Raw genomic sequence first — 27,543 nt, forward strand, 5'->3', positions numbered from 1 at the left:
AATAGTGCATGCTCCTTAGTCTGTCTTTCTACACATAGACAAGACTTCAGAACTCAGAAGACGGGTTTTAAGTAAGCAGACTGACAATGGGACAGGTTGTCTTCTAGGAGGATTTATCTTTTCACTAGAGATCAGTACTGGAGTGGTTTCGAAAGGTACGATTCCGTTATTCAAGTTTGTTCTAGGAAAATGACAGTTTACATAAAGCTGTTACATTACTGTGAGAAATCTAGACACAGTGAGAGTAACATTTAGTCTTTTACACCCAGAAACCTGTATAACAGAAAGAATCACGTTATATTTTCTGAGAATGCAGAGGCATCTTCAAAGTACCTTTGCAGTTTTAACTTTCATTTTGAAATACGTTGATACTAGTAATTATTTTAATAAAGTATTAGCTATTTACGATTAATAATTGCTTATACTTGTTGAGTACTTACTATGTTTCTGATACTACAACATCTAAATAATTCTTCACCTAATCCTCATAAGGCACCTGGCTGGCTCAGTCAGTGCAGCATGGGACACTTGATCTTGGGGCTGTGAGTTTAAGCCGAACACTGAGCGTAGAGCTTACTTAAAATAAATAAATAAACAAACAAACTTAAGAGATACATATCATTATCCTAATTTACAGATGAGGAAACTGAGGCACAGAAAGGCTAAGTAACTTGTCCAGAGTCACAAGTTAGTTAGTATCTATTAGTGATTGAATTTGAACCCCAGAAGTGTGATGGCACAGAAGTGTTTAACCATGTTACCTAGTTAATGATAATAATGGTTAGGAGGATATGGAGTAAAAGTGACAATTCTTGGACTTAATGTGCTAGAGGCTAATTTTAAGCTGGTAGAGCAGAATAAAACTTTTAATGTGAATTTATCATTTGATATTTGTGAGACAAAGTGTAAATTACCAGTTTGCAGCCTGGAAATGAGACTGGATTAGTGAGCAATTTATTTTGACTCATATTCATCAAAGGACACAGAGGTTATGTGCTGGGCTGACCTAGATCCTCGGGGAACCATAACGAATAATCACTATGGAATTCAAGGGCATCAACTCATAAGGAATTAACATTTTACATTAATTTTAATGTGCTGGAATTTGAAAGGATCAGCATGAAGTGCTGATAATCTTCTCAAATTACACATAAATACACATGGAAATGAAATTTCTTATTAACATTCTTATAAAAATTCTCAAGGCCATTCACATTCTGTATAACTTGTTCATTCATTCAAAGACATTTATTGAGCACCTATGGGGTGTGTGGGTGATGCAGTTGGTTAGGTGGGATTCTTGGTTTTGGCTCAGGTCATGATCTCAGGGTCCTGAGATCCAGCAAACCCCTCCACCCCAGCTCAGCAAGGGGTCTGCTTGAGGCTGTCTCCCTCTGCTTTTCCCCTCCCCCCACCCCGCACTCTTTCTCTAAACAAAAAAATAAATCTAAAAAAAACATTTATTGAGCACCTACTATGTGCTGGACACTGTTAGAAGTGCTCTGAATAGAGCAATGAACAAAACCAAATTCTTGTCCTCGTGGAGTTTAATTCTAATGGGAGGAGATAGATGAAATAAATGAATAAACAGAATATTACCAAGTGCTAAAAAACATACCACTTCTCTCCAAAATTAGGCTTTATCAAGAGGTGAGTCTATGTTCATATAAACAGGTAAAATGTTTACACAAATTCCCAGAAGGGAAAAGTGGACTATAACACAGTTTTATCAGGAAACTAAACTATGCTCTCTTCTGGACGTTCAGCTTCAGAGCCTTTGCCTAACCTCTTTATCACTTACACAATGTTAATAGCAACTTGTAACAAAACGGCAGCAGTAACACGGTCACTATAGATTAGCTACCACCTGGCTGTGTTAGGCACTGTGCTAAGCAATTTGCTTAACTCCCAAAACGACCCTCCAAGGTAAGCATTTTTATTCCTATTTTCCAGACAAGCAAGTTGTGTGTCAGAGAAGCAGTCACACGCCCGTAATCACAGTAGGAAAAGCGATGAAACACGCAAAAAGAGTAAAAAGGACTGGGGCTGCAACTTCAGCACACGAGAAGAGAGGAAGGACAGAAAAAAGGACAGAAAACTACGCAGTACCAATGCCGGCTACACCACGCGGAGACGCCGCCGGAAGGCGGCGCCGGAAGTCGGGGCGCGGCTTCCGGACCTCACGCCGGAAGGGGCTCGTCAGCGCCGCCGAAAGATCTTCGTGGAGAAAGTCGCTTTTGGGTTGAGCTGCCGGTTGTCCACGAGGTTCTTTGAGTTCGCTCCCAAGCGTATCTGCAATTCAAAATGTCGCAGCCGTCCCCCCAAACTAAGCCCTGCAACCCCAGTAACCCCAGAGTCTTCTTTGATGTGGACATCGGAGGGGAGCGAGGTGAGCGGAGTCTGATACTTGCGGGATGGCCCCGAGGAAGCTATGCTTCCCGGGATTCGGGGGATTCCGATGGTGGCGTGCGGGTCGGGCCAGGGGCTGCTCTGTGGTGTGGAGGGGACGGCTGCCCAGACTGGACTGCTGGAACAAATCCAGGCTTCAAAGGCTGGGTCGAGCCAGCGCCCTTGTACCAATGCCATCGGTCTTGCGGAAGTTTCTGGAAATTTTTGGTTTTGGGATTGTGGCGGCCTTTATGTTTGCCTCCTGATTCGGTTGTACCTCCTCGCCACCTTGCACTATCAAGCAGGCGTAAAATAAGATTATTTTATGTTTGCAGTGGGACATTCAGAAAACTGATAATGTGTTTGTTGGGTTCCAGTCACGCCGTGTCTTATGCCACGCGAGATACACCAGCAGTTGCCAGATTGTAAATTAAAGCGACTTTTGCTGGTTGATTTTCCTTATTACCAATCTTTAACTTAGAGGTCCCGTCAGATTGGCGAACGTTTTCTCTGTGTTGGCCCTGGGGAAAATGAGCTCAGTGTAGCAATGTGGTTGCCTAGGCTACGTCAGCACTTCGGGAGCTCCTGAGGTCTTGTGAATTAGCGTATTGCTTTGTAACTGAAATACCCTTGTTCTGGAACAGGTTAGAATTGTTAGCTGGTCTGTGTGAATGCATATACAAACGGACACATCGGGATTCAGGGACCCCCGTGTCTGATTATGGACACACACATGTATTTATATATACATTTATTTTGTTTTGAAGTTAGTGCGAGGTTTGTTTTTACCTGCCTTAGGCGTTGTCTAAAATGGGAACTTTTTCATCTTTTGCTCCAGCGGCTGCACTAGGGAGGTTCCATAGAGCACAAAGGCTACAGCTATACTTAAAACTCAGCCAACCCGACCACTCAAAGGATATTTGATTTTTCTCCTATTGGTTACTTGGTGGTTGGAATTGCTGAGTACAAGTATAAGAAATTACTCAGAATTTAAAACCATTTGTACTTCATGCTGTCCCTTATATGGTCCTAATCTGCTGGCTCTGTATTTTTGATCCTTTGTTAACATGTAGAAAAATGATTGTTTCAAATTCATCTAGATACATGACACTTAACATTAGACGAATTTTGAATATTTAGAAAAATGACCAAAAAAGAGAACTTGGTATCTCAGTCACTATACTTTCACCAACCATCCTTTTATCATTTGCTTATTTAGTTGCTTGTTTTCCATACTGACATGTTTTCATTTTTTCTTTCAGTTGGTCGAATTGTCTTAGAATTGTTTGCAGATATTGTACCCAAAACTGCAGAAAATTTTCGTGCATTGTGTACAGGGGAAAAAGGCATTGGACCCACCACTGGGAAACCTCTTCATTTCAAAGGATGCCCTTTCCATCGAAGTATGTGTAAATTTTTTAATCTAATTCTTATAAATAATTCTGTTCTATAGCAATTAGGGAAGAAAATACTAAGTAAAGGGAAGTAAAGAGTGAAAGTTAAAAATTACTGTTAGTTTCAGGAGAATGCTCTAACATCTGAGGCAGTAGCTCAATTTCATAAAGGTTGGGCTGTGAACAGTGGAAATATGAGAGGGTACTAAGGTTTACTTATAGAAAAATGGACTACCTAGCTTCACCAGTGCCCTAGCTCTTCACTCCGTTGGGATTAGATTGAGAAAAAAGGGTGTGCCATGATAAAGAAGCAGACTTTAGATAGTTTGACTGCCTGGTGGCAAAAAAGTTATAACTACCACTTGGGCAAGATTGCTTGGGAAGGCTGTAGCCGATTTAAAGATTCAGTGTCTTGGTGTGATATTTAATTAAAAAATGACATTTCAGCAACAATGCTTATCACACTTTGTAACTATACCTTTGTTTAGTGATTATTTGATGCTTCCCCTAATAGACTGTAGGTTCCATGAATTAAGGAACTGTATCTTTTCACCATCTTGTTTTTAGCATGTAGTATAGTTACTGAGTGGGTTGGGTACTCAATAAATATTTGTTTAATGAATAAATATGTTAAAATATAATCATGAGTAGTTAGTTTATTAAAAGCAACTTAAGAAAAAACTAACATTGATTTTAAAATGTTTAAACTGTTGATTTATATTCATGTTTAATAAAATACTAAACTGTACTGTAGAATGTAGTATTTGGAAAAGAGTTGACATAGCAGGCCTGAGACTGCTCTCCTTGGAAAGGTTTGCTTGCAGCCTGGCCATTAGCTGGAGTTTAGGAACTTGGCACTGGAACCATTCCCTGAATCATAAAGATGGTTTACTGTGCCTGGATTATTTTACAAACACTTTGATTTATGCTAAACACCTGCTTTCCTTTTGGGAGTCTGGAATTTTGGTACATGCTAGGTAGAGAGTAACTGCATGATCTGGCCTGGTAAAAACCTTGGGCTTACTTGGGCAACAACATTGTGCATATGTTGCAGCATTTTTTTTGTTGGGGGAAGAATGTGCTCTCTGACCTTTCATGGGAGGGAGAGAGTATAAGGAAGCACGTAGATTTCTCCAGACTCTGTTGTATCTTTTCCTTTTATCGACTAGCTCTGTGTCCTTACTTTATTGCTGTAATATGACCAAATGCTGAGTCCCATGAATCCTAGGAAATTTCTGAACATGAGGGTGGTCTTGGGAACCTTTGACACCAAGTGATAATACTTGCTGAAGTACTCGCATTATGGTATAACAAATCTACTGGGAATAATTGGTCTTAGTAGACATCAGTGAGTAACACATGTCTAGCCATATACACAATGAAAAACAGTTGCTGTACTTAAGGAATTAATGTTTCCTGGAAGAGACAGATCATTACGATATACGTTATGAACGTTATAAAGTGGAGGTAGAGTCAAGATATTGTGGGAGAAAAATTATGAGATCCAACTTTGGGGTCTCAGTGACAGTTATATAGGGGAGGTACCATTTGAACTAATTCTTAGAGTATTAGTGAGTGATCAGTCGGTAAAAGTAGTTTGGACCCAGGCTATGAAAAGTTTAGAGTTATGGGGATGGGTGGGGAAAGACAGGAGAGTGGTATGACTAGAGTCATGTTTTAGGAAGTTTCTTTCTTACTACATGTTCATTAGTTAACATTGCTGTAGTCATCCATATTTTAGTTTCTAATAGTTATTTTCCTTTTTTGTAGTTATTAAGAAATTTATGATTCAGGGTGGAGACTTCTCAAATCAAAATGGGACAGGTGGAGAAAGTATTTATGGTGAAAAATTTGAAGATGAAAATTTCTATTATAAGGTAAAGTAGGCAAAAGTGTTTATTGCTAATAATAAAGGTCGTTGTGTGTCTGGTCTGGGTTACTAATTGGATTAAGACACCAATAAATGTCTCAAGTGTGCGTAGATTCTCCTTTTCTTGTAAAAGATATCATATTTGTGAATATGCTCTTTAGCAATCAAAAATTTCATCCACAAATTTTATTTGGCAAAAATATGATGGTTATGTCAGTATGATCCAGGTTTACATACTTCACTAAAGCCAATTTTTTTTTTTAAAGATTTATTTATTTATTTGACAGAGAGAGACACAGCGAGAGAGGGAACACAAGCAGGGGGAGTGGGAGAGGGAGAAGCAGGCTCCCCGCAGAGCAGGGAGCCCGATGCGGGACTCGATCCCAGGACCCCGGGATCATGACCTGAGCTGAAGGCAGTCGCTTAACCAACTGAGCCACCCAGGCGCCCAAGCCAATGAGTTTTTAAGAGCAGCCACCATATGGCAAATTGTTTCCAGGAAAAATGTTCTCATTATCAGAAGGATGGTAACTTGTGCATTTTTACGCTTGAATTTGAAAAGCAACAAAACCATCGCTAACATCCAGATGTCAGGGGATTTGCAAAGTAGCAGATATGGTTAATGTCCAAGCTCCTAAAGGACATTAGTGGTGCCTGCGCCTTCTTACCTTCATTGTCCCAAGATGTAATCGGGTATATTGCATCATTCAAGTTGTAAGAATGGACATGTAAGTACAAAAGTAGAGTAATATCTTTGGAAATGAGGAATATGAGCAGAGTAATTAGGATAATTTGAAAAGAAAATGTCATCAGTCTTTTAAACAGTATTTATTGGCTGCAGCTCTTAGGTATTTAGTACTGTCACTGGCACCAAGGAGTTTATAAAAATGCATAGCCTTGATAACAAGGAATTTATGATATTTACGGGGAAGACAAGATTAAAACACATGGGACAACAGGAGAATAATATAATAATGGGCAAATAAATGCTAAATTGATTGAGACTTTCAGTATATATTATAGGAGAAGAGATGATTTATATATTCCAAATTACGAGGGAAGATATTGAAGAGGAATGGGTACTTAAGCTGGGCCTTGCAGGGTGGCCAAGACTTGGTTAGACAGGAACTAAAACATAGATTCCAGTTTGAATGAGGGATATAAGTAAGTAAAGACAAAGGCAATAGGAGGCTGAGAAAATAAAGTTAATACTCTATTTGTTATTATGGGAAAAGCACCACACTTTTGGAAAGGAGAAGGGGAAGCTACCTCTGAAGGATGAAAACTAAGATTATGTGATTGCTTTGATCAAAAGAAAGGACATAGTTTTTGCCTTCTGCAAACTTGGTAGCCCTGAAAGCTGAATTTTTTGGGTTGAAGGGGTAAAAGACATTTTCAGTGGGAAGACTAACATCAGAGTACAATGCATGGCCCAATGATGAATAATTTAGAAAGCCTAAGGATAAAGTGGAAAGATGAAGAAATCTGGTTTCACAGCACTTTTGAGGTTGATGCCAAGTAGAAATTTGATTTCAAGATGTATGCAGCAGTTTCTTTAGGTCATTCCCTGAAGAATGGTTCTCTGAAGATTCACCTGGGATGAAAGCCATAATGTTTGGATTCCTTTGAGATTAGGGAAGTACCTAAGGAATGTCCTGTCTAAATTGAATATCCCATCACTGTTCCCAGTTTATTGATGTGTAAAGGAAGAATCATAGCGTAGGCCCCTAAAAATGGGAAGATTATTGAGTTCTTCTCAGAAAAGAGAACATTCACTATAAAAAAGGACAAAGTGTAATCATTAGATTTCCTTAATGCAGCGTCTTTGTCTTAAAGTTGAGATATAAGCCTGTTCTAAAAATGGCCAATTTAGGAATCTACATTGTTACTTGGTTTCATAAGGTTTTTTTTAAAGTCTAAAAGGTGATTAAGTACCCCATGTTTGTGAATTAAAGGTTGCAATTTATACAAAATAACACTACATTGTTTGCTCTAAATGATATTACAGCCTGCCCTAGTTTTCTGTGAATGGTCAGTAAAAGAACAGTTCACACTAGGACCTCTAACCTTCGTTTTCTTTTACTGATTTGTATTTCTACAGCATGATCAGGAAGGTTTATTGAGCATGGCAAATGCAGGCTGCAATACAAATGGTTCTCAGTTCTTTATCACAACAGTCCCGACTCCTCACTTGGATGGGAAACATGTGGTATTTGGCCAAGTAATTAAAGGAATGGGTGTGGCAAGGATACTGGAAAATGTAGAAGTGAAAGGTGAAAAACCTGCCAAAGTAAGTAAAAGTTACAGTGAAATACACTTGTTATCTTAATTACTGTCTTAAAGAGATGTAAGTAAAAGGATCAGATGATTATTAACTGCGAAAATGTTAAGATGACTTTTGGCATAAAAGCCTAGACCTGCCACTTTTTCTTGAAACTTTTCTTCAGTGGGAAGGATAACATCAGGGTAATTTAAAAAGAGATTTTTATTATTTCCACTTCAATTTTGGTGATTTTTTTTGTAGGTTTCTTAACTCTTCTATACCTGCAAAAGTTTGAATCAGTATGTACACTAGTCATAGTAGGAAGAGGATAGGAAACCAAGAATCCTGTTGAGACTCTGCTGTTTAACTGGTGGTTTGGCCTTGATCTGGTTATTTAAATTTTCTGGGCATGTTTCTTCATCTTATATAAATTTCTTTAGGGTTTAGACTAGATTATGTAACTCTAAAGAGCCTTGTGTTCTAAATGTCTGTGAAATCACAGTGGCCACAAAACTACCTAACCTAATTGGCAGGGCTGTGATTGGGAATTGGAAACTGAAATACCTGCAGGAAGTAGGCTGTCACCATTGTATGAAAGAAACAGTAGTGGAATTGAAAGGACATGCCTCACCTAAAGAAAATTACATAGAGAATGATAGTATTTTCAACATATTCTTCGTATACTGAGCTGCTGAATAGCAGTAAAACACTTTCCTAAAATAGTGTCATGGTATTACTGAGAATGTATGTATATAAAGGGCATTATTGTAATTAGAGCAGATAGAGGAGACTTCTGTCAATCTGTCATTTGAGAAGTGACTTGGACAGTGTTGCACATGACTGACAGCTGTATAGCTTTTAAACCCAGATTTCTTGTTTTTAATCTCATTAATATGGTAGTAGACCTCTACAATTTAGGATTATTTTTACAGTTGTGCGTTATTGCAGAATGCGGAGAATTGAAGGAAGGGGATGATTGGGGCATATTCCCAAAAGATGGCTCTGGTGACAGTCATCCAGACTTCCCTGAGGATGCAGATATAGATTTAAAAGATGTGAGTACTTTCAGATTAGTCAAATTTTAATTATTAAAAATAGTACTAAAATTTTGAATTACTCCTATCAATCTGTCTTAGTGATAGAACCTAGCATTAAACCACATTAATTACTAAAATGCAACATATTTGTATTTTTTAATACAGGTAAATAAAATTTTACTAATAACAGAAGATGTAAAAAATATTGGAAATACTTTTTTCAAATCTCAGAACTGGGAGATGGCCATTAAAAAATATGCAAAAGTTTTAAGGTAATAAAGTATTCTTAATTAATTAATTCTAAGAGTTTGTAGGTTGAATTATAAACTGAAATTCAGAGTTGTTTATTGTCTTTTTGGCAAAATTACTTTGCAGAATAATAACCAGCTGTGTTGAAATAGTTTCACATCTTTTGTTTCCTCCAGCTTCTTACTTTGAAAAATTTCAAAATACAGGAAAGTTGAAAGAATAGTATATGAATACACCTGTACCTTTATTTCTTTACACTATTTTTAACTCTTACTATATTTGTTTTCGTAGAATCATTTTGAAAGGAAGTTACAGATACCATGACACTTTACCCCTAAATAGTTGAGCAGGTAATTCCTAAGAAACGAAAACGTGCTTCTACATAACCTTGATACAATATTATCTAATATGTAATCCATGTTCGAATTTCCACAATTACTTCAATTTTCTTTTTTTAGTCCAGAGTCCACTGTATCATTTGGTTTTATGTCTTTAGTCTCTTATCTTTAGTAGTCCCTACTCTGCACTAGGTTTTTGTAGTCATTTGTATCTTGTGGAGTCTTAAGTCAGTTGTCTTATTGAATACCATCTGTATTTATTTGATTACTTCCTCAAGATTAGTTTGAGGTTAAATATTTTGGTAAGAGGACTTAAATCGGTGGTGAATATTTCCTTTGATATCACATCCTGAAGGCACACGTCAGTTTGACCTATTTTGAGTTTTGGCACTTGGTTAAAGTGGTGTCAGCCAAATGCTTGTGTCATAAAGCTACCTTTCCCTTTCGTAAATAAGTACTTCATGAGGTGATCCTGTGAGATTGTGTGAATATCCAGTTCCTAACCTTTCTTTCATTCAGTGGGTTTTTGCATCATTGAAGATCCTTCCCTGAATCAATTACTATACTGGTCACAGAACTGATGTTCTAATTTTTTCATTCTGCAGTTATTTTCTTGCATTCTAATGTTTACAAGAGCCTCTTCCTTCTCCCCAGCCCTTTTTAGTATTATATACTTGGGATTTTTTTTAAGTTCAACCTATTATACTATCATTCTTTTTGATGTTCAAAGGGTTCCAAATTTGTCCAGTGGAAGCCCCCTTTTCCTGTATCCTTTGGACATGTTCCTATTAGTCTGTGAGCACTTGCTTTCTGGTAAAAGGTGTTTCAGTTTCATCTTTTACTAAACTGTTTCCAGATCTGGTATTAGCAGTTTCTCCAAGGAGCCCTGGTTCTTGGTTCTTTTTATTGGGGGATAGATTTTAGAAACCATATTCTGAGGGCCAGGTGTGTCCATTGTTTCTGGGCCCTTTTCCGTGGGCAGAGCCAGGAACTGTATTCAAATACAGTTCAAAATCAACACTGCAAAGGTTCTTCACCTTGCCTCATTCCATTCTCTCTCCCACGGTGACAACCTTGGCCCAAACATACTTAACGTTGGAAAATACATAATGGAGACCTGAGCTTTAAAAATTGGGAAGTGTTAGTAGTGCATAATTATCTTTAGATTTGAGGAATGCTGTTAAATTGGTTTCTTTGAATACTTGGGGGGAAAAAAGTTGGAACAAATAAAAATCTTCTAAAGGAAAATAAGATTGTGATCATTAAGAATATTAATATTAGCATTTGATGAGCTTTTTATATCAGAAATGACCTAACACTTTTTGCCATAGTTGAAGGAGCAGAGTAAGTTGTGTGTGGCATTATATGCTACCTTTATTAATGTATTCTCCAGATATGTGGAAGGTTCAAAGGCTGTTATTGAGAAAGCAGATAGATTGAAGCTGCAACCTATAGCTTTAAGCTGTGTGCTGAATATTGGTGCTTGTAAACTGAAGATGTCAAATTGGCAGGGAGCAATCGACAGTTGTTTGGAGGTAAGTCTCTTTAACATCAGACTTTTTGAAGGAGTGGGATTATGATTTTTCAACTTGAAAAACAATTTTATGTACAGTAATATATTTTATTACAGAGGACCAAATGAGACTTGATGAAGCATAACTTAAAAGTCATTTTATCTCTAAATATTTTGGACCTTCAGTTCTTCTGTTAATCCATTTATTTAGCTGATGACATTATGTAACTTAATATCTATGAAGATACTTTCCTTTTTTCCTCAGAGCACATGTATCAGTTCATTTATTCATTGAACATATTGAGCACCTTTTGTGTGCAGGGCATTGGAATATGGGTTGCAGAGCTAGTCAGACTTGGTGTTTTTGTTAGACTTCTGTCACTAACTTTGTGATCTTGGTTAAGTCCTAATTTTAGAGTTTTTTTTTTTTTTAAAGATTTTATTTATTTATTTGAGAGAATGAGAGAGAGAGCATGAGAGGGGTAGGGTCAGAGGGAGAAGCAGACTCCCTGCCGAGCAGGGAGTCTGATGCAGGACTCGATCCCAGGACTCCAGGATCATGACCTGAGCCAAAGGCAGTCGCTTAACCAACTGAGCCACCCAGGTGCCCTAATTTTAGAGTCTTAACATCTTTATATTAAATGAAAATAATCCGTGCCTCACAGGATTGTTACAAAGATTATATAACATATGTAAACCATTTAGCATAGTTTTGGGCACACGTTAGGCATCTAATAGAGATTAGGTGCTTTAATTAAAAGACTCAGACTCAGACTTGTGTTCCCTCTCTCACTGTCTATCAGAAAATAAATAAAAATCTTAAAAAAAAAGGGGGGGGGAGCATATAATAGAGGAAAAAACTTATCCAAGGAAACGATGGGTCTTCACTCTGGATTTCTTTAAGTAGGCTCCACACCCAACATGGGGCTCGAACTCATGACCCTGAGATCGAGTCGCATGGTCTTCTGACTGAACCAGCCACGTGCCCGAACTCTGGATTTCTTTTTGACCTTTGAGAGGCAGATAATACAACTTTTTCAGTAAAATCTTAGTATTGACTTTTAGAAGATGTGAAGTAAACAAAATTATTTGTAATATGTTTATTTCAAAGGAGAGACCTATTCAACTTTACTCACACTCCTTAAAATACCCTGTAGGTTTTTGTTTTTTTTTTTAAAGATTTTATTTATTTATTTGACAGAGAGAGACAGAGAGGGAACACAAGCAGGGGGAGTGGGAGAGGGAGAAGCAGGCTCTCTGCCAAGCAGGGAGCCCAATGTGAGGCTTGATCCCAGGACCCCGGGACTATGACCTGAGCCGAAGGCAGAAGCTTAACGACTGAGCCACCCAGGCGCCCAACCCTGTAGGTTTTAAGTAAAAGAGTGTAACAAATTTTTTATTCATAACAGTTTTCTGTTATCATTTAGGGCCCAATCAGGAGATAGAAACTATACAGTAATTTGAAAAGAGAAATTTTAATATAAAAGAGTATGTAAGAGGGGATTGGAATAATGAGGGAATGGCTAATAAAGAGAATTCTAAAGAATATGGGAAAGCAGATATATAGATCTGCTATATATATGGAGCAGTCACTCCCCCTAGGCTAGGATGAAGCCCCCAAGGAAGAGGCACTTCATGACAGCCCCTAGGCTGATGTCCAGATCTCACTGGGGAGGGGGGATGGCTGTGACTTACTGGGTGGCAGAGAAGTTCACTGGCTACCATACTTATGGGACTCTGCTGTAGTGCTTGGGTAAGTTGCCTGCAGTGAGCTGCTGTGTGCTCTCTACCAAGCTCAATGCAGGAGCCTGCAAGAAGTGTACTGGAACCTGGAAGAGAAACAGCTTTTCTCGTCTGTGTCCTTTTGGTGCCCTCTACTGATAAAATGTAATGTGCCCGCTGGCAGAGAGAAGAAATTTACAGGGTCCATCCAGCTCCATTATCACAGAGCAGTGAAGGGTTGATTTGGAGTTGACTGGCAATAAATTGAAATTTAGTACATATATTTAATAATATTTAGGTAAAAATATTAATTTTATAATTTCTTGTAGGCTCTTGAAATAGACCCATCCAATACCAAAGCATTATACCGTAGAGCTCAAGGATGGCAAGGATTAAAAGAATACGATCAAGCATTGGTAAAATTTTGTTCTAAGCTTTAATATTTTTAGACAATCACCTTCATAAATCATGTATCTAATATTTTTTTAAATGTCTTTTTTCAATTAAAGGCTGATCTTAAGAAAGCTCAGGAGATAGCACCGGAAGATAAAGGTAAGTTGGCAATTTTTATGGTCAAAGTTCATTTTGTCCTGTTAAGAATGTATCTTTATGAACCATTGTACCCTTTGCCATTTAGATATTTGTTCAACAGATACTACATAATGACTGTTATTGGTACTGATCATATGGCAGTGAACAAGTCAAGGTCCCTGTTCTCAAAAGAGCTTACATTCTAGTTACTCTTCAGAATACTGATTTTCACATACCCAAATATTTTTCTCTCATATCATTTGAGATCTGGTTCCTGTTACTTTAATTCTAGTTGAAAGCACAGCAGTAAAAGATACAGTATTTATGATGAATTTAATGTCTGGGACCATTCCTTAAGCTGAATGAGGCCATAATACAAGTATTCTAGTTACTGGATGTGTATTTTAGGAAAGCTTTGGAAAGTTAGGACAAAAATTAGTTTGTTTTTTTCAAATACGCCTGCTACAAATAGTGATACGAGATCTAGATATTAAAATATATCTTCAGTCTCTCACTGCTAAAGTAAAACAGGGGAGGCACTTAATTGCCTTCTCTCATAGGGAGAGAGAAGGCAAATCTACACATAATTCAGACTTCTCTCAAATTGACAATCTTCTAAAGTTATGTTTCATGGTTTTTGTGTTTGTGTAATTGCTTTGTCAGTAAAATAGTCTATTGAGCTCAGTTACTTTAGAGAAGAGTTGTATCAACGGGGAGAATTAACTATCATATGTAAAACATTAGTTGTTGGGCATCCTAATTTTTTGGATGTTTTGAGAAATAACCCCTATTACGTATTTATTTTACAGCTATCCAGGCAGAATTGCTGAAAGTCAAACAAAAGATAAAAGCACAGAAAGATAAAGAGAAGGCAGCGTATGCAAAAATGTTTGCCTAGTAAGAAATTCAGTTTTATTTAAATATGCATTGATTGTTATATAAAGGCAGTAAGAAAATTTAAAGGTTTTTGTCAGTTATATATGATCCCTGATGTGTTTCCTTTGATACTTCAGTTTCCCATTGTTTACATTTCAGGAATACTGAAAAGAGTTCACTCTTAATAAAACAGTGTTACAAAATACAGTGAAGTTTGATTTTTTTTTAAATGGCTTTCTGCATTAATCACAAAGAATAATGGTGTCTGTTATTCTAAACTCGGTACCTGTTTCTAAACTCCTGAAGACACATCTTGTTGAATAAACAGTTTAAAGCTTAAGTTTGTATACTGTTTCCCTCAATTCTTTGATGTATTTCTCTGTGGTTGGTTTTTGCTGGTGTTTTGTACTTATGTACAAAATATTCAGGGGTCAACACACTTTCTCCAAAGGGCCAGATAGTAAATATTTTAGGTTTTGTGGACCATTGTCATCTGTCACAACTACTCATTTCTGCAGTTGTAGCCACAGACCGTATGTAAACCATTGGGTATCATGTGTTCCAGTAAAACTATTCATGAGAAAAGTGGTGGGCTGGATGCTAAACTCTGGTATAGAATATACATTTATATTTGAAGTTTTGAATTTGACAAGTCAAATCTACATTAAAGGCCAGTAGTGTATTTGCTATTGGTACTGAATCTTTGAAGAATTATAGAGGTAAGCAGATGCTACCTCATTTGTAAAGTTTTATGTAGGAGGAATATTCATCATTTCGGGTTTAAGTATAAAATGTTTATTTCTTTGATAATTTTATGAACATTCTGATCAGTAATATGCAGTAAAATATTTTGACACCTGTTGACTTCTTAACATTTAAAGTTAGTTTGCCATACGTTTTATTTATTTTTTTTATTTTTTATTTTTTTTAAAGATTTATTTATTTGACAGAGAGAGACAGCGAGAGAGGGAACACAAGCAGGGGGAGTGGGAGAGGGAGAAGCAGGCTCTCCGCAGAGCAGGGGAGCCCGATGCGGGACTCGATCCCAGGACCCCGGGATCATGACCTGAGCCGAAGGCAGTCGCTTAACCGACTGAGCCACCCAGGCGCCCTGCCATACGTTTTAAATAAACTATCAAACGTGCCTGCAAATGAAATCAGTTGCAGTTTACATTCCATTGTAAGCAGGTCCTCCACCACCTTCGGGTACCACCCAGTTAATATTCTGACTTGGATCTTTAATATCACATGTTTTACAGTGCACGCAGTTCTGAGCATTTATCTGTAACCGAAATCCATCACCTTGTTCCAAAGGTACAAATTCATAAACTCCTATAAGGAAAAATAAATAATATTGTGAAGTACCTGTTTTAACTTCTGAGATTCAAAAGTAGAAATTGAAGTCCTGGAAACAGTAGCTACAGAAACCTTGAAGGTTTGTTTTCTTAATGTTTACCCATAGAGAATATTATGAAGATCTTGGTGTGTGCTATTGCTATTAGTATAAATTAAGTATGGATAAAAGCAGAAAGTATACAGTTATTTGGCCGAGTTAGTCTTACTAAATAAGGGAACAACATTTAGCAATTTTTGAGTTCCAATTTTATATGTGTGTTACAACTAAAAAGACAAATTGGATCCAATGCTTACCCCTTGAAGAGTTTACAAACCAGTGTAAGGACAGAAATGATTTAAAAAGTCAAAAGACAGTCAGGGTCCCTGCCCTCAGAGTTTACATTCTAATTCTAGTCCCTCCAGAATATACTGATTTTCATATATCTGCATACTGTTCTACCATATTAGAGATCCAGTTCCTATTATAATTCTAATTGAAAGTTTACATTAAAGGATAGAGTATTCATGATGAATTTAATGTCTGGGACCATTTTTTGAGCTGAATGTGGCTATACCCTAATGTTTTAGTATAGATATAATGTGTGTGTGTGTGTGTAGGAGCAGCCATGACAAATGATTTAAGTCATGTGAACATGGAAAGAGGTATTAGGTGTTCCATAATCCTTGGTCTGAGGGTAAGGGAAAGGCTTTTTTTTTTTTTAAACTCATGACCTGGAGATCAAGACCTGAGCTGAGATCAAGAGTCAGCCACTTAACCAACTGAGCCACCCAGGTACCCCAGGAAAGGCTTTGAGAAATGTCAACTGCATTAGGCTTACCAAAAATTCCCTATTACTTTAGCATTGCTAGAGTAAGAACCACAAAAATGAGTTTTCTAATGGAAGCTGGATGTACGGGGTCATTTACAGTTTCCATGCAGTGGAAGGAGACATTTCTTAAAATAATGGTAGCATATTTCCAACATGGTTAAAACAAATACGTGTTTTAGGAATGGACAGAAATCACATTACTGACCTGCAGGGCAGAATCGCTGCTCCGGTCCATCATATATTGACAGATTTCTATTTACAGGAATACTGTCGTCCTTTAAGGTTAAATGTGCTGGCTGGTCATGTTCATGGTTAGTACCACTCAGAGCCACAGATGACAAAAGGTCAAAACTGATCTGTCCATCGGGTTTGGGATACTCAATAGGTGTGCAGTCCTTGGCTGGCTTGAGCTGATCAGAGTCAGAACCTTAAACAGTTTTGAGGAAGATTTTGAATAAAAATAACACTAATGTAAAAGTACTTTCTCAAACATTTTTATGAAAACTTGAAGATATTATACCAAAGAAGTAAGACTTTAGTCCTCTTATAGTAATGATATAGATTAAAGATACTGAATTTACTATTTCTCTAATAAAACAAGTTTTAAACAAAAAACTCACTTTATTACTTAATGGATCCTATTCGTGAGGTTTAAAAAAAATAAATTTTTTTTTTTTTAAAGTTAACTCTACCCTCAACATGAGGCTAGAACTCACAACCCCAAGATCAAGAGTTGCATGCTGTACTGAATGAGCCAGCCAGGCGCCTGCATTCATGAGTAGCATGAATAATGATTATAATATTCATACTCAAATATGTTGGAATTACCTTTATGTTTTAGAGTCCACGGCTCCATTCCTCTCAATATCCAGTAAAAGACTCCAGTGTAAAGCATCCCGCCATATACACCCAGTATCCCATGGCAGGATGGTCTGATATTTCTAACAGTGTATAGCTCTTTCCACACCCAGGATTTCTTTATATTGTCTTCATATTCAGGTACATGAAGTCCTTTTGTTAAAAACATGAAATTAACTGTTAAGTGTCAAATTACCTTAAGGAGTATAAAATACTTTATCAGGAAGGTATTTTGCTACTGAAATACCTGATGAGTGAATCTTAAATTTAAACAGGTGGCATTGTAAGACCACACTTGAAGACTCTTTCACATACAAATGCTGGCATCTTTCAAGAAAGAAGATAACCATTTGATATATGTTAACAGGTGGTAACGCATTGATTTCTTAAACTTAGTAGTATGGAAAATTAGTTTTAAAATTCAGTGAACCTGAAAAGGTTAAAGAGTTCATGCTACCTATAAAAGTGAAAAATTTTTATAGTTGATTAAATGAAACACTTCTACCTGTTAAACGTTGAACTGTGCCCCCCCCCAAAAAAGATTATTTTCAAGTCCTAACCCCCAGTTATCTCAGGATGGGTCACAACAGGGTCACTGCAGATGTAATTAGTTGAGGTCATACTGGAATAGAGTGGGTCCTTAATCCACCAACTGGTGTCTTCATGAGATACACAGAGAAGAGAGGAGAAGACGGAAGCAAGAGATTGGAGTTATTCTGCCAAAAGCCAAGGAATGTCTGGGGCTCTCAGAAAGCTGGGAGGGGCAAGAAGACTAAAGACAGGAGAGAGTAAGGTGCTATCAACACCTTAATTCTGAACTGCTAGCCTACAGAACTCAGAATAAACTCCTGTTGTTTTATGCTGTCCAGTTTGTACTTTGTTGTGGCAGCCCTAGGAAATTTATAATACCGAAAATGGTGCATGCATTTAATATTTAATGGGACAAACTGGTTCTTCTTACTAACTTGCCCAAACTCCGTAGTGGCTATACACTTTGCAGTCACTGTTCTGTTCTGGCTCCATTCCCTTTCCCTCAGGCTTTAATCCTCCCTCTGTCTGGTCTTTGTGGATCTACTTGCACCAGTACTGTCTGTGCTGGTACTGTGTGTACATGAAGTGCAAGTATGGCTTGTGGTCCCAACAAGGAAAGCCACTTGGCAAGAAAATGAGAAAAAAGTTCCACTACTCAACAATTACACTTACCTATTCTGTTCTCTCTGGCCTCGCCTATGTTCTACCTATCCCCTTCCTCTCCCACAACCTAGGCCTCCATTTCTACAAAGACATTTGAAGGCATAATCAGGTTTCATATTTCTCCCTGGAGGAACATTTGTTTTCTGGAATTCTAAGGAATAAGGTTTATTTATCAAATATCTACTAAGTTGTTACTATGTGCCAGGGATTTGGGATTCCTGGTGAACAAAGTCTCTGCTCTCTTGGAGTTTTCCATCCAAGAGGCAGGAGACAAAGCTGATAATTATGTGCCAAAAGGGGGAAAATACTATAGGAAAAAAAAACAACAACAGTCTGTTGGGGGAAGGGGTGGGAGTGCTCTGTGTGCATTGCAAATTAACTGGTACAGTCCATATAAGGCCACCATGAGGGAGAGATCTGAGCAAAGGGGAAGGGAGCGAGGGAGTCAGCCATGAGTAAAGATCAAGAGATGGTCTTACAGTCAAGAAGCCAGTGTGGCTGGAATGGAGAGTAAAAAGAGATGAAATCAGAGGAGTGCGAAAACTTAGGCTTTTATTTTGAGAAAAATTGAGAATTACTGAACGGTTTTCATAGATTAAGGGTTTATGGAGGTAGAAGAGTTTAGCTCTTCCTCTCCACCAGAGCAGAAGGGTCACATCTATGGCTGTGCTTGCAAAGCCTGCAAAGGAAAAGGTGCTGCTGGATTCTGCAGTCTGCAAAGCTGTTCTGTTTTCAGATTGAAGATACTGCAGTGTTTCTGAGGTATCTTAGTGTGTATATGATACATATGAAATGTAACAAAGTACAGTCAAACTTGAAATCATTTTTTTTTAAATTTTTTAAAAAGTTTATTTATTTAAGCAATCTCTGTACCCAACTTAGGGGTCCAAACTCATGACCCCAAGATCAAGAGCCGCATGCTCTACCAACTGAGCCAGTCAGGTGCCCCAAACTTTATTTTTTTTAAAGATTTTTATTTATTAATTTATTTGACAGAGAGAGACACAGAGAGGGAACACAAGCAGAGGGAGTGGGAGAAGGAGAAGCAGGCTTCTCGCTGAGCAGGGAGCCCCATGTGGGGCTCGATCCCAGGACCCTGGGATCGTGACCTGAGCCGAAGCAGACACTTAACGACTGAGCCACCCAGGTGCCCCAGGTGCCCCAAACTTTAAATCATTTCTAAGTAGGTGGGACATCACTGGTACTATTCTACTTTTGATGTGAATAAAACAGAACATTGATATAAAAATCTAATTACTGAGATTAAGTCACATAGTCATACAGTTCTTTGCACAGCATACATCTGAATGCTTTGTGAAAAGGGACAGATCTTTTAATGTCACCTGAAATATGCATAAAGACCTCAAGATTTTTAATTGTATTTATTTTCATTCTCTATCTATCTATATACTAAGTGTATGTTTAAATAGCTTCTTTTTAAATATCTCAGTGAAGAACCTGACAATTTTCAATGCTTTAAATAGGAAGTTCTTACCTATTGTCTTTGATTGGAGATTTTCACTAGTTAGTTGATTAAAAATAGATTCTGCTGCCAAAATTCCACTTTTCATTGCTGTGTGGGTACCTTTGATCTTGGGAACATTCATGAAACCAGGACTACAACCAATTAGTAAGCCACCAGGAAAGGTGAGTTTTGGTATAGACTGAGGAAAGAAACATTCAAAGTGCATTTTTAGCTTAAACAAAACTGAATACTACAGATTATTATCATCTCTTAAAGTCTTCTAAAGCTGTAGGGAAAAATGTGAAGGGAAAAAATCAGAGCAAGGGCAGTTTTTTCCCCATTTCCTAAGAATGAGGATTAGAACTATTACTATTTTTCTAAGACTTTTCCCTCTTCTTCCCCATGACTAACCTATATGAGACAGATTTAGGACCATATTAAATAAAATGTTATTTTTACATATCCATGTCTAAAAATACTCCCTAAACCTAAACAACTATTATCTAAATTGTAATCTGCTTTTATGTGCATTCTCAGTAACACATGATTTACAAAAGAATGTTAACTCTATATGCCCTTTTTGTTTTACTTTGATATCTAGGGATGGAAACTTAGGTTCTCATCATGGCATCATTACAATTAGCTACTTCCTTAAAGAATATATTTTAATATATGAATTTATGATTATGGTTCTCAGACTGAATTCAATATTAGAACCACCTAGATAAAAGAGCATGAAATCAGGATCACAGAGTAGATAAGATGGGGGAGGGCTTTCTGGAATATTACTAGCTGAAAAGAGGTAACAGGAATTTGGATAATGACAACACTTTTCTTAAATAGGGCTGTGGCCTTGCTAACACTAAGTTTGATTTAATAACCAGAAGACTGTGAAGTTTAAGAAAAGGACATGGATTACTAGTGCAAGGTCTTCCAAACTGGTCAGCATAAGTCGTACGAATAAAAGTCTTATGGCCCAAGCAAACATATTTTTACATCCTGGGAGGATCCTACCCTGTAGGGGCAGTGTTACTGGCAGCTGGGTATCTTGTTAAGGAACTGAGGAAAAGTTGCACTGAGAAATGTATTCTAGGATATTCATTAAACCACAAATTATTGGAAACCCTCCCGAAAAGGTAAGTTTTGGTACAAACTGAAAAAGAAAAAGTCATGTATATAGAAACAACCTTATTTATAAAGAGAACTGGTGGTTGCCAGAGGGGAGGTGAGTGGGGGGGACGGCAAAATATGTGAAGTGGATTAAGAGGTATAAACTTCCAGTTATAAAATAATGATTTAAAAATTTTAAAAAGAGGGAAAAAAGTCATGTTATATTTGTTAGCTCAAAATAAAATCAAATGTTTTAAATCATTGCTTAAGGTTCTTCAAAAACTTACTAGAACTAAATTTCTGAATCTTTGACTAACTGAATCAGAAAATTTAAGTAAAAAGTGAGTGTGTGTGTATAAGTGCATGTGTGCGGTCAACTCTTCCTGCCATTCTAAAAAATCATCTGAGATGTTGAAACACACAAGGCAGATGTTTTTAAATACAGATCTGTATGTCCTATTGAATATACTGGGAACTTTATAAATTAAAAAGAGTAGAATTAGACTGACATGTATTATAGAGATTGTGCAAAAGAGCTGAATGGGCTTGAACATAGTTATGCAATTTAATAAATATTTGTTGCAAATGAATTACTACAGAAACAAAACCTCATGAGAAGTAATCCCATAGCAACAGAAGTTAGGGATACTGTTATTTTAAGATTCTAGTGATTATATTTATAATTTAACTATGATTTTACTTGACTTTATGAATTATTGTTACAGTAATAAAGTATTTGGAACTTCATTTTAAGGGTTAACTCCCCTCTCCCCCAATTTTCTACCATCTGTTACTTCTACAACAGAATTACGGAAAAAAAAAAAAAAAGATATCCAATCTATAAAATGGCTCCAGATTCCTAGAATATTAGAGACAGAAAGGATCATCTATAAAATAAAGGCCAGAGAAGATAAGTAACTTGCTTTAAATCACTTGGTATAAATTTTAGTAAGCTAATTTTTTAGATCATCTTACCTAATATTTTTACAGCAGTACTAACAGCTTTTATCATAGCTACCTAGGTTTTTTATCTCATTGACTATATATACTTAATACATTAACTTTTTTTTTATAACCATGCTGTTTTATAGCTTGTTTTTTTTATTTTTACTTAATGTCGTATCTTTAACATCTTTTCCATGTCAACATCTGCAGATGTACCCATCATATTTTTAATGACTACAAAATTCTTTGTATAGACTTGAGCTACCAGTTTCTTCTTTTTTTGTATGTTATATGTATTATATGCTGTATTCTTTTTTAAAATTTAAATTCAACTAATTAATATATAATGTTACATTAACATAAGATTTATTATGAACATATACTAAAATAGACAATTAAGGGCAAAAGCTTGCCAGAGGCCACCTAAAAGGCATGGATGTTACTAGGTAGTTGGGATGAATTAATTACCTTTGTGGAAAACTAAATCTTTGTTTCCTGGCAGCTAAGGAATAAAAGAAAATATCTTTGGATCATATAGTTTTAATTTTCTGGCTAAAAACCAACCAACCAACAAAAAGCCTATAAATTTATCTCAAGAAATCAATACATTCTTAAAACTAAATTCATGGTGTAATTTTATTTAACTATGGTGTAACACAGTTTTATAAACACTAGATGCTCTGATTAAAGTTTCTTCCTATGACATAATTTTCTATTCTTTATCTGAATTTATTACATTATATTTTCAATGTTTATAATACAGAAATAAGAAAAAGTTGGATGAGTTACCTGAAAGCCACCTTCATTCAGGGCTCTGGCTCCATATGCAATCCTTTTTCCACCTTCCAATGTTGGCTGAATGCTGGGATGGTGTTTCCACCTCTGGAACTCTTTAAATGGGCTCAAATATGGATTCTGGTAGTCTAGACCAACCTTAAAATTTTTATATTTAAATTTGGTAGATTTATACAATTAGACATTTTTATTTCAAATTATATCAAGCTAAAATGTGATCAATATTTATAAGAAAACATGTATGTTAAATTTCTTGTATTCAAAGTACTTGGAGAAATATATGCAGTAACCTAAACTTAAATAAATGAATAAAATCTGTTTGGAAAAGAAAGGGTAAACAAAAGGATACCTGTGTTTATAATTGGCCAAACTTTAAAAATTTAGAACATATTAATAAATCATTGTGCTCTGTAAATAAAAGCCCAAATTAGAAAAATATTTGTAGGTAAGTGTCTAACATTATGTTTCTACAAAAGGAGTTGTAATTATTTTTCATTTATCAGTACCCATTCTAGTAATCAACTAATAAGCTATCTGTGGTACTAATGAGGCAAAAATGAAGAAACAGAACGTAATCATACTTAGAAAAAAGAGGACAAGAAATATAAGAAGTTACATTTTATAAGGCATTATCAAAATGCTGGAATTAATAACCAAATCTTTTTTGCTTTGAAAAAATTAAGTCACTGGAATAATCATACAAAGATGAGAAACTGAACACTTGGCTGGGTGTCAAAAAACACCAATAATGCGAAAACTTAATAATGTGTCATATACAAGTCTAGCTATGACATTAAATTATAAAGCTGCCACCAACTGTAAGGTGCAGAAACCCTTATTTTTCCATTCCTTGCAATGTTCAAGATGTAGTTACTGCAAAGATGTAAGTGGCCAAAAAGGGAGAAAATGCTTACATTTTTTAAAAAGTTAAAGATTCAAACCCAGTGCTGATTTCATTTCTCGTGACAGCATGCCATAGTGAAAAATGGGCTTGGAAGTCACGCAAACTCAGGTGTGGATCCTGCCTCTGTCATTTAATGGGTGTATTTGGGAAAGTTGTGTAACTTGTTTGGACGTCAGTGTCCCGTCAGTAAAATAAGGATATACATACTTCATAGGACTTTTATGAAACTTATAATTCTCCGTGAAGCCTAGGGCATAGTGTTTGGCATTTAGTAGCTACCACCACAAAAGTTATGTGTGTTTAAAGCTACAGACCAATGCCTGTGACAGCCCCAAGCACTTTACCTACGGACAAAATTAGAAAGTGACCTTTAAATGAAAAGCATTCTACATGCTCCAGATTTTATAACACTGATGATCCAAGGACTCTAACAGTAGAGTTTTCCAGAATGGGGCATGTAACTTACCACAAAACCAAGGGCTACCAGAGGTTCGCCTTCATTTAAATGGTAGAGGAAGGAGCCTCCATAAGTGTGTCTGTCCAAGGGCCAGCCGACAGTGTGATCCACTCTCCCTGGTTTCCACTTCTTTTCATCAATAATCCATAACTTAAAAAAAGAAGTCCTAGGGCATTATTTAAATTTTTTCTACCACCACAATATATCAAACTTGCCAGGTTTTATGTCTTAGTTATGAAAATTTCAAGGGAAAAACTGTAATAAGAGAAGAACTTCACATATCAAGAAAATTGTATCAAATAGCAGTATGATGAACTGAACTAAAAAACAGGTCAGAAAAGCTATGAACTCTTTAAGAAATTTCTTTAAGAAAATGATTAGATTTTCAAATTGGTAAGATTTTCATGCGATTATAGGGAACACCACTGAAGAGATGAGGAAAACTTCTGGGGTGTTGGTAATGTTCTAGATCTTGATCTGGGTGGTGGTTCCATGGGTATGCTCACCTTATAAAAATTAATTGAGCTGTACACTTATGATCTGCTGCTTTCCAGTATATATGTTGTTCTTCAATAAAACAGCTTTTGCTCTCCTACACTCCCCTTTTCCCAAATGAAACAAACTGTTCATCTATTTTCAGAATGGTAAGCTTTGTTTTTTTTTTTTTTAAAGATTTTATTTATTTATTTGACAGAGAGAGTGAGCACAAGCAGGTGGAACGGCAGGCAGAGGGAGAGGGAGAAGCAGGCTCCCCGCTGAGCAGGGAGCCCGAGGCGGGGCTCGATCCCAGGACCCTGGGATCATGACCTGAGCCGAAGGCAGACGCTTAACTGACTGAGCCACCCAGGTGCCCCTGGAATGGTTAAGTTTTAAATTTTTAAAAATTTCCATTTGAAATATCTAAAAATCAGATAATATTATGTGCTACGTGCAACCTACCAAAACAATAAAGCCTTTACTCACAATAAATCTAGCTATATACAGAATTGGAAATGTTCTGAGCTTTACCCCCAAAAAATTTAAACAGAAGCATTGTAATGAATCTTTTACACTCTAATAAGCCTAAGGTTTGGGAAAACAGAGATTGGATAAATTGAGAAAATATATTAAATTTAATCTAATTAAATTTTAGGTTTCAGATCAATACACTATGGCTATATTAAATTATCTTCCTAGTGCAATTTTAAAGAAACAATTCTTGTAGGATGTGGTCACCCTACAAACAGCATAGGGGTATTAAGTCAAATCTTATTAGGACAGATGGCATTACAATGAAAAGAAATTCATATTACAAATATTTTTGTGATTTCAAGCAATGTTTCTTAAAACAATGACAACACACAGAAACAATTTAGGTAATAATGGAATTTGATTAGTAATATTTCCTAGCCCCTTAAAAATATCCCAAATATTTTTAGTTATGATGAACATTTCAAGTGAATGAAAAATATAGCAATTATAAAATTATATCAATGTTACAGACTACATTATAATACAAATGAGTTTAAACTCCATAGTTTAAAATTAAAATTACAAAAACAAATCCGGATACCTCCTTCAGTCCAATTCCATAGGTTTGGGGATCACAATTGGCTCGCAAATCAAACTTCTTATATAGTTGCTTGGCTAGATGTCCATGGCACCCCTCTGCAAAAACTGTGACTTTTGCATGTAGTTCTAGTCCTCTCTCAAATGTTGTCTAAAAAATAAAAAAACTAATGTTAAATTGCAGCATTTGACAATTCAAAAAATATTCACAATCTGGTCAGTTTTGAATTGAACTATGATTCAGGTATAGAAGAAACAATACAAATACATAATACTAGAAATAAAACTACTGTTGTAAGTGGAATCTAATTTAAATTTTATAATATATCCTGTGTCTTTGTTGTATTTTTCTTTTTTACTTCCAAAGTACCTGAATGGTTAAGTGTGTAAGAATTAAAAAAGCAAATAAAGCATGCTCATGCTAAAAATATTCTCTACAAATGAAAATAAAGTGAAAAGTGAAAATCCATTTCCCCCCTGCTCCTGGTTTTCCAGCTCAATCATCTGAAGCAAAAAACACTATCAAAAGCTTTCTTGTGAATCATGACAGAAAATTTCCATGAATAAAAAACCATATAGGGCCTATTTATATCCTTCTAACACAAGTAGAATGATACTAAATATACTCTTTAGTTACTTGCTTTTTTCACTTTAATTTTACTTGTTCTCTATTGCTGAATGTATATTCTAAAACAGAATTTTTTTTCCAAGTGGAAAAAAAGCAGTAATTAAAGTCTTTACCTCTCTTTTGCTCTCTGTATTTTGTACTTACACCTACCACAAGGCACTCAATAAAGTTACTTAATAAAGGAATACAGAATAATCAGTGAAGTCTCTTATGAAATATATCTTTTCTGATAGTTCTCTATTCATTCTATGTGCATGTCTGTGTATATGCAAAGACAAAAAGTAGTTTTACACTGAGTTTTATAACTGTTTTCACATTAGTTGAATGTATACACCAAGAAAAGAATTCTTTTTTTTTAAATAGAGAGAGCTCACGAGGAGGGGTTGGGGCAGAAGGAGAGTCTGGAGAGAGATTCCTAAGCAGGCTCCATACCCAGCACAAAGCCCGATGCTGGGCTCAATCTCAGGACTCTGAGATCATGAGGTGAACCAAAATTAAGAGTAGGGCGCTCAACTGACTGAGCCACCCAGGCGCCCCTAAAGCATTCATTTTTAATGCTTGAATAGATTCCCCTAATTTTTCAAATAATTTTCAATACTGGGACATTTAGGCTGTTCTAGTGTGTTTCACTATTATAAAGCATTGCCTAGATGAATATACTTGGTGCTAAATATTTTCAGTCTGAATGGTAAGAATTATCTCATTATTAATTTAATAAATTAATGGATTACTACAAAGTCTGAACATCTTTCACACATTTATTGGTAACTATTTTTTTCTTGTGCAATGCTTTTTAGTGTCATATATATGCATACATGTATATTACAGTTACATACACATCCTGTAATTTCACTCAGTATCTTTTTATTTTGTTCTTGCTTGCTCACTCTCATTATACTTCACTCATCCATAAACCATGTTAACAATCCAGTATGTACAGTTTTACCCAAATATCTAAACACACATACATACTGAGATACATATACACTTAAGCTTTTTTGGTTCCTGATTTATTTTACAAAAAATAGGATAATTTAATACTGTATCTTACTTTTCTCACTTAAGAATACTTCATGGAAATCTTTTTACATCATTATAGAGCTCAAATCTTTCTCTTCAATGGCTGGATAGTAGTCCATGTGAAAATACCATAGCTTATTCATCTATTCTGCTAATGTTTAATAGCCATTCACTCTGTTCCCAGTTTATTTGTGACCAGAAACAGTTATAAAACATACACCCTTGTGTATATACCTGTATCTATATATAGATATATTCTTTTTTTTTTTTTTT

The 27,543-nt window shown here is 36.2% G+C and overlaps 2 protein-coding genes across 4 annotated transcripts in view; one reads left to right on the forward strand and one right to left on the reverse strand.

Annotated features, from left to right (window-relative positions):
* Positions 1-1,961: 1,961 nt before the first annotated feature.
* PPID (peptidylprolyl isomerase D) lies at positions 1,962-14,388 on the forward strand. Of its 2 annotated transcripts, XM_081811470.1 has the most exons (10): positions 1,968-2,389; positions 3,651-3,791; positions 5,553-5,659; positions 7,754-7,942; positions 8,848-8,970; positions 9,118-9,224; positions 10,933-11,074; positions 13,104-13,190; positions 13,284-13,326; positions 14,115-14,388. In XM_081811470.1, exons 1-10 carry the CDS (start codon positions 2,305-2,307, stop codon positions 14,201-14,203), a joined length of 1,113 nt encoding a protein of 370 aa, XP_081667596.1. In that variant the 5' UTR covers positions 1,968-2,304; the 3' UTR covers positions 14,204-14,388. The 2 variants fall into 2 exon arrangements, with proteins under 2 accessions (XP_081667592.1, XP_081667596.1); XM_081811466.1 differs by having other exon boundaries at positions 1,962-2,389; positions 13,284-14,388.
* ETFDH (electron transfer flavoprotein dehydrogenase) overlaps positions 13,192-27,543 on the reverse strand; it is a 28,712-nt gene continuing 14,360 nt past the window's right edge. For both annotated transcript variants that reach the window (XM_081811458.1, XM_081811453.1), the window contains exons 7-14: positions 25,627-25,773; positions 24,084-24,224; positions 22,708-22,851; positions 19,894-20,062; positions 17,175-17,357; positions 16,552-16,773; positions 15,294-15,513; positions 13,192-15,068 (exon numbers count right to left, since the gene is read on the reverse strand). In XM_081811458.1, the coding sequence (XP_081667584.1) occupies positions 15,350-15,513; positions 16,552-16,773; positions 17,175-17,357; positions 19,894-20,062; positions 22,708-22,851; positions 24,084-24,224; positions 25,627-25,773 (1,170 nt within the window). In that variant the 3' untranslated portion in view covers positions 13,192-15,068; positions 15,294-15,349. The remainder of the gene's footprint in view (positions 15,069-15,293; positions 15,514-16,551; positions 16,774-17,174; positions 17,358-19,893; positions 20,063-22,707; positions 22,852-24,083; positions 24,225-25,626; positions 25,774-27,543) is intronic.

The sequence above is a fragment of the Leptonychotes weddellii genome, chromosome 2 (assembly GCF_054177405.1).
Source record: "Leptonychotes weddellii isolate Sample4059 chromosome 2, ASM5417740v2, whole genome shotgun sequence".
NCBI classification, from domain to species: domain Eukaryota; kingdom Metazoa; phylum Chordata; class Mammalia; order Carnivora; family Phocidae; genus Leptonychotes; species Leptonychotes weddellii.

Excerpts from the sequence above, each read along its gene's own strand:
- PPID (XM_081811466.1), top strand. The coding sequence starts at position 2,305 with ATGTCGCAGCCGTCCCCCCAAACTAAGCCCTGCAACCCCAGTAACCCC. Across the intron at positions 3,792-5,552 it reads AGGATGCCCTTTCCATCGAA|TTATTAAGAAATTTATGATT; the intron begins GTATGTGTAAAT and ends CCTTTTTTGTAG. Across the intron at positions 13,191-13,283 it reads AAGAATACGATCAAGCATTG|GCTGATCTTAAGAAAGCTCA; the intron begins GTAAAATTTTGT and ends TTTCAATTAAAG.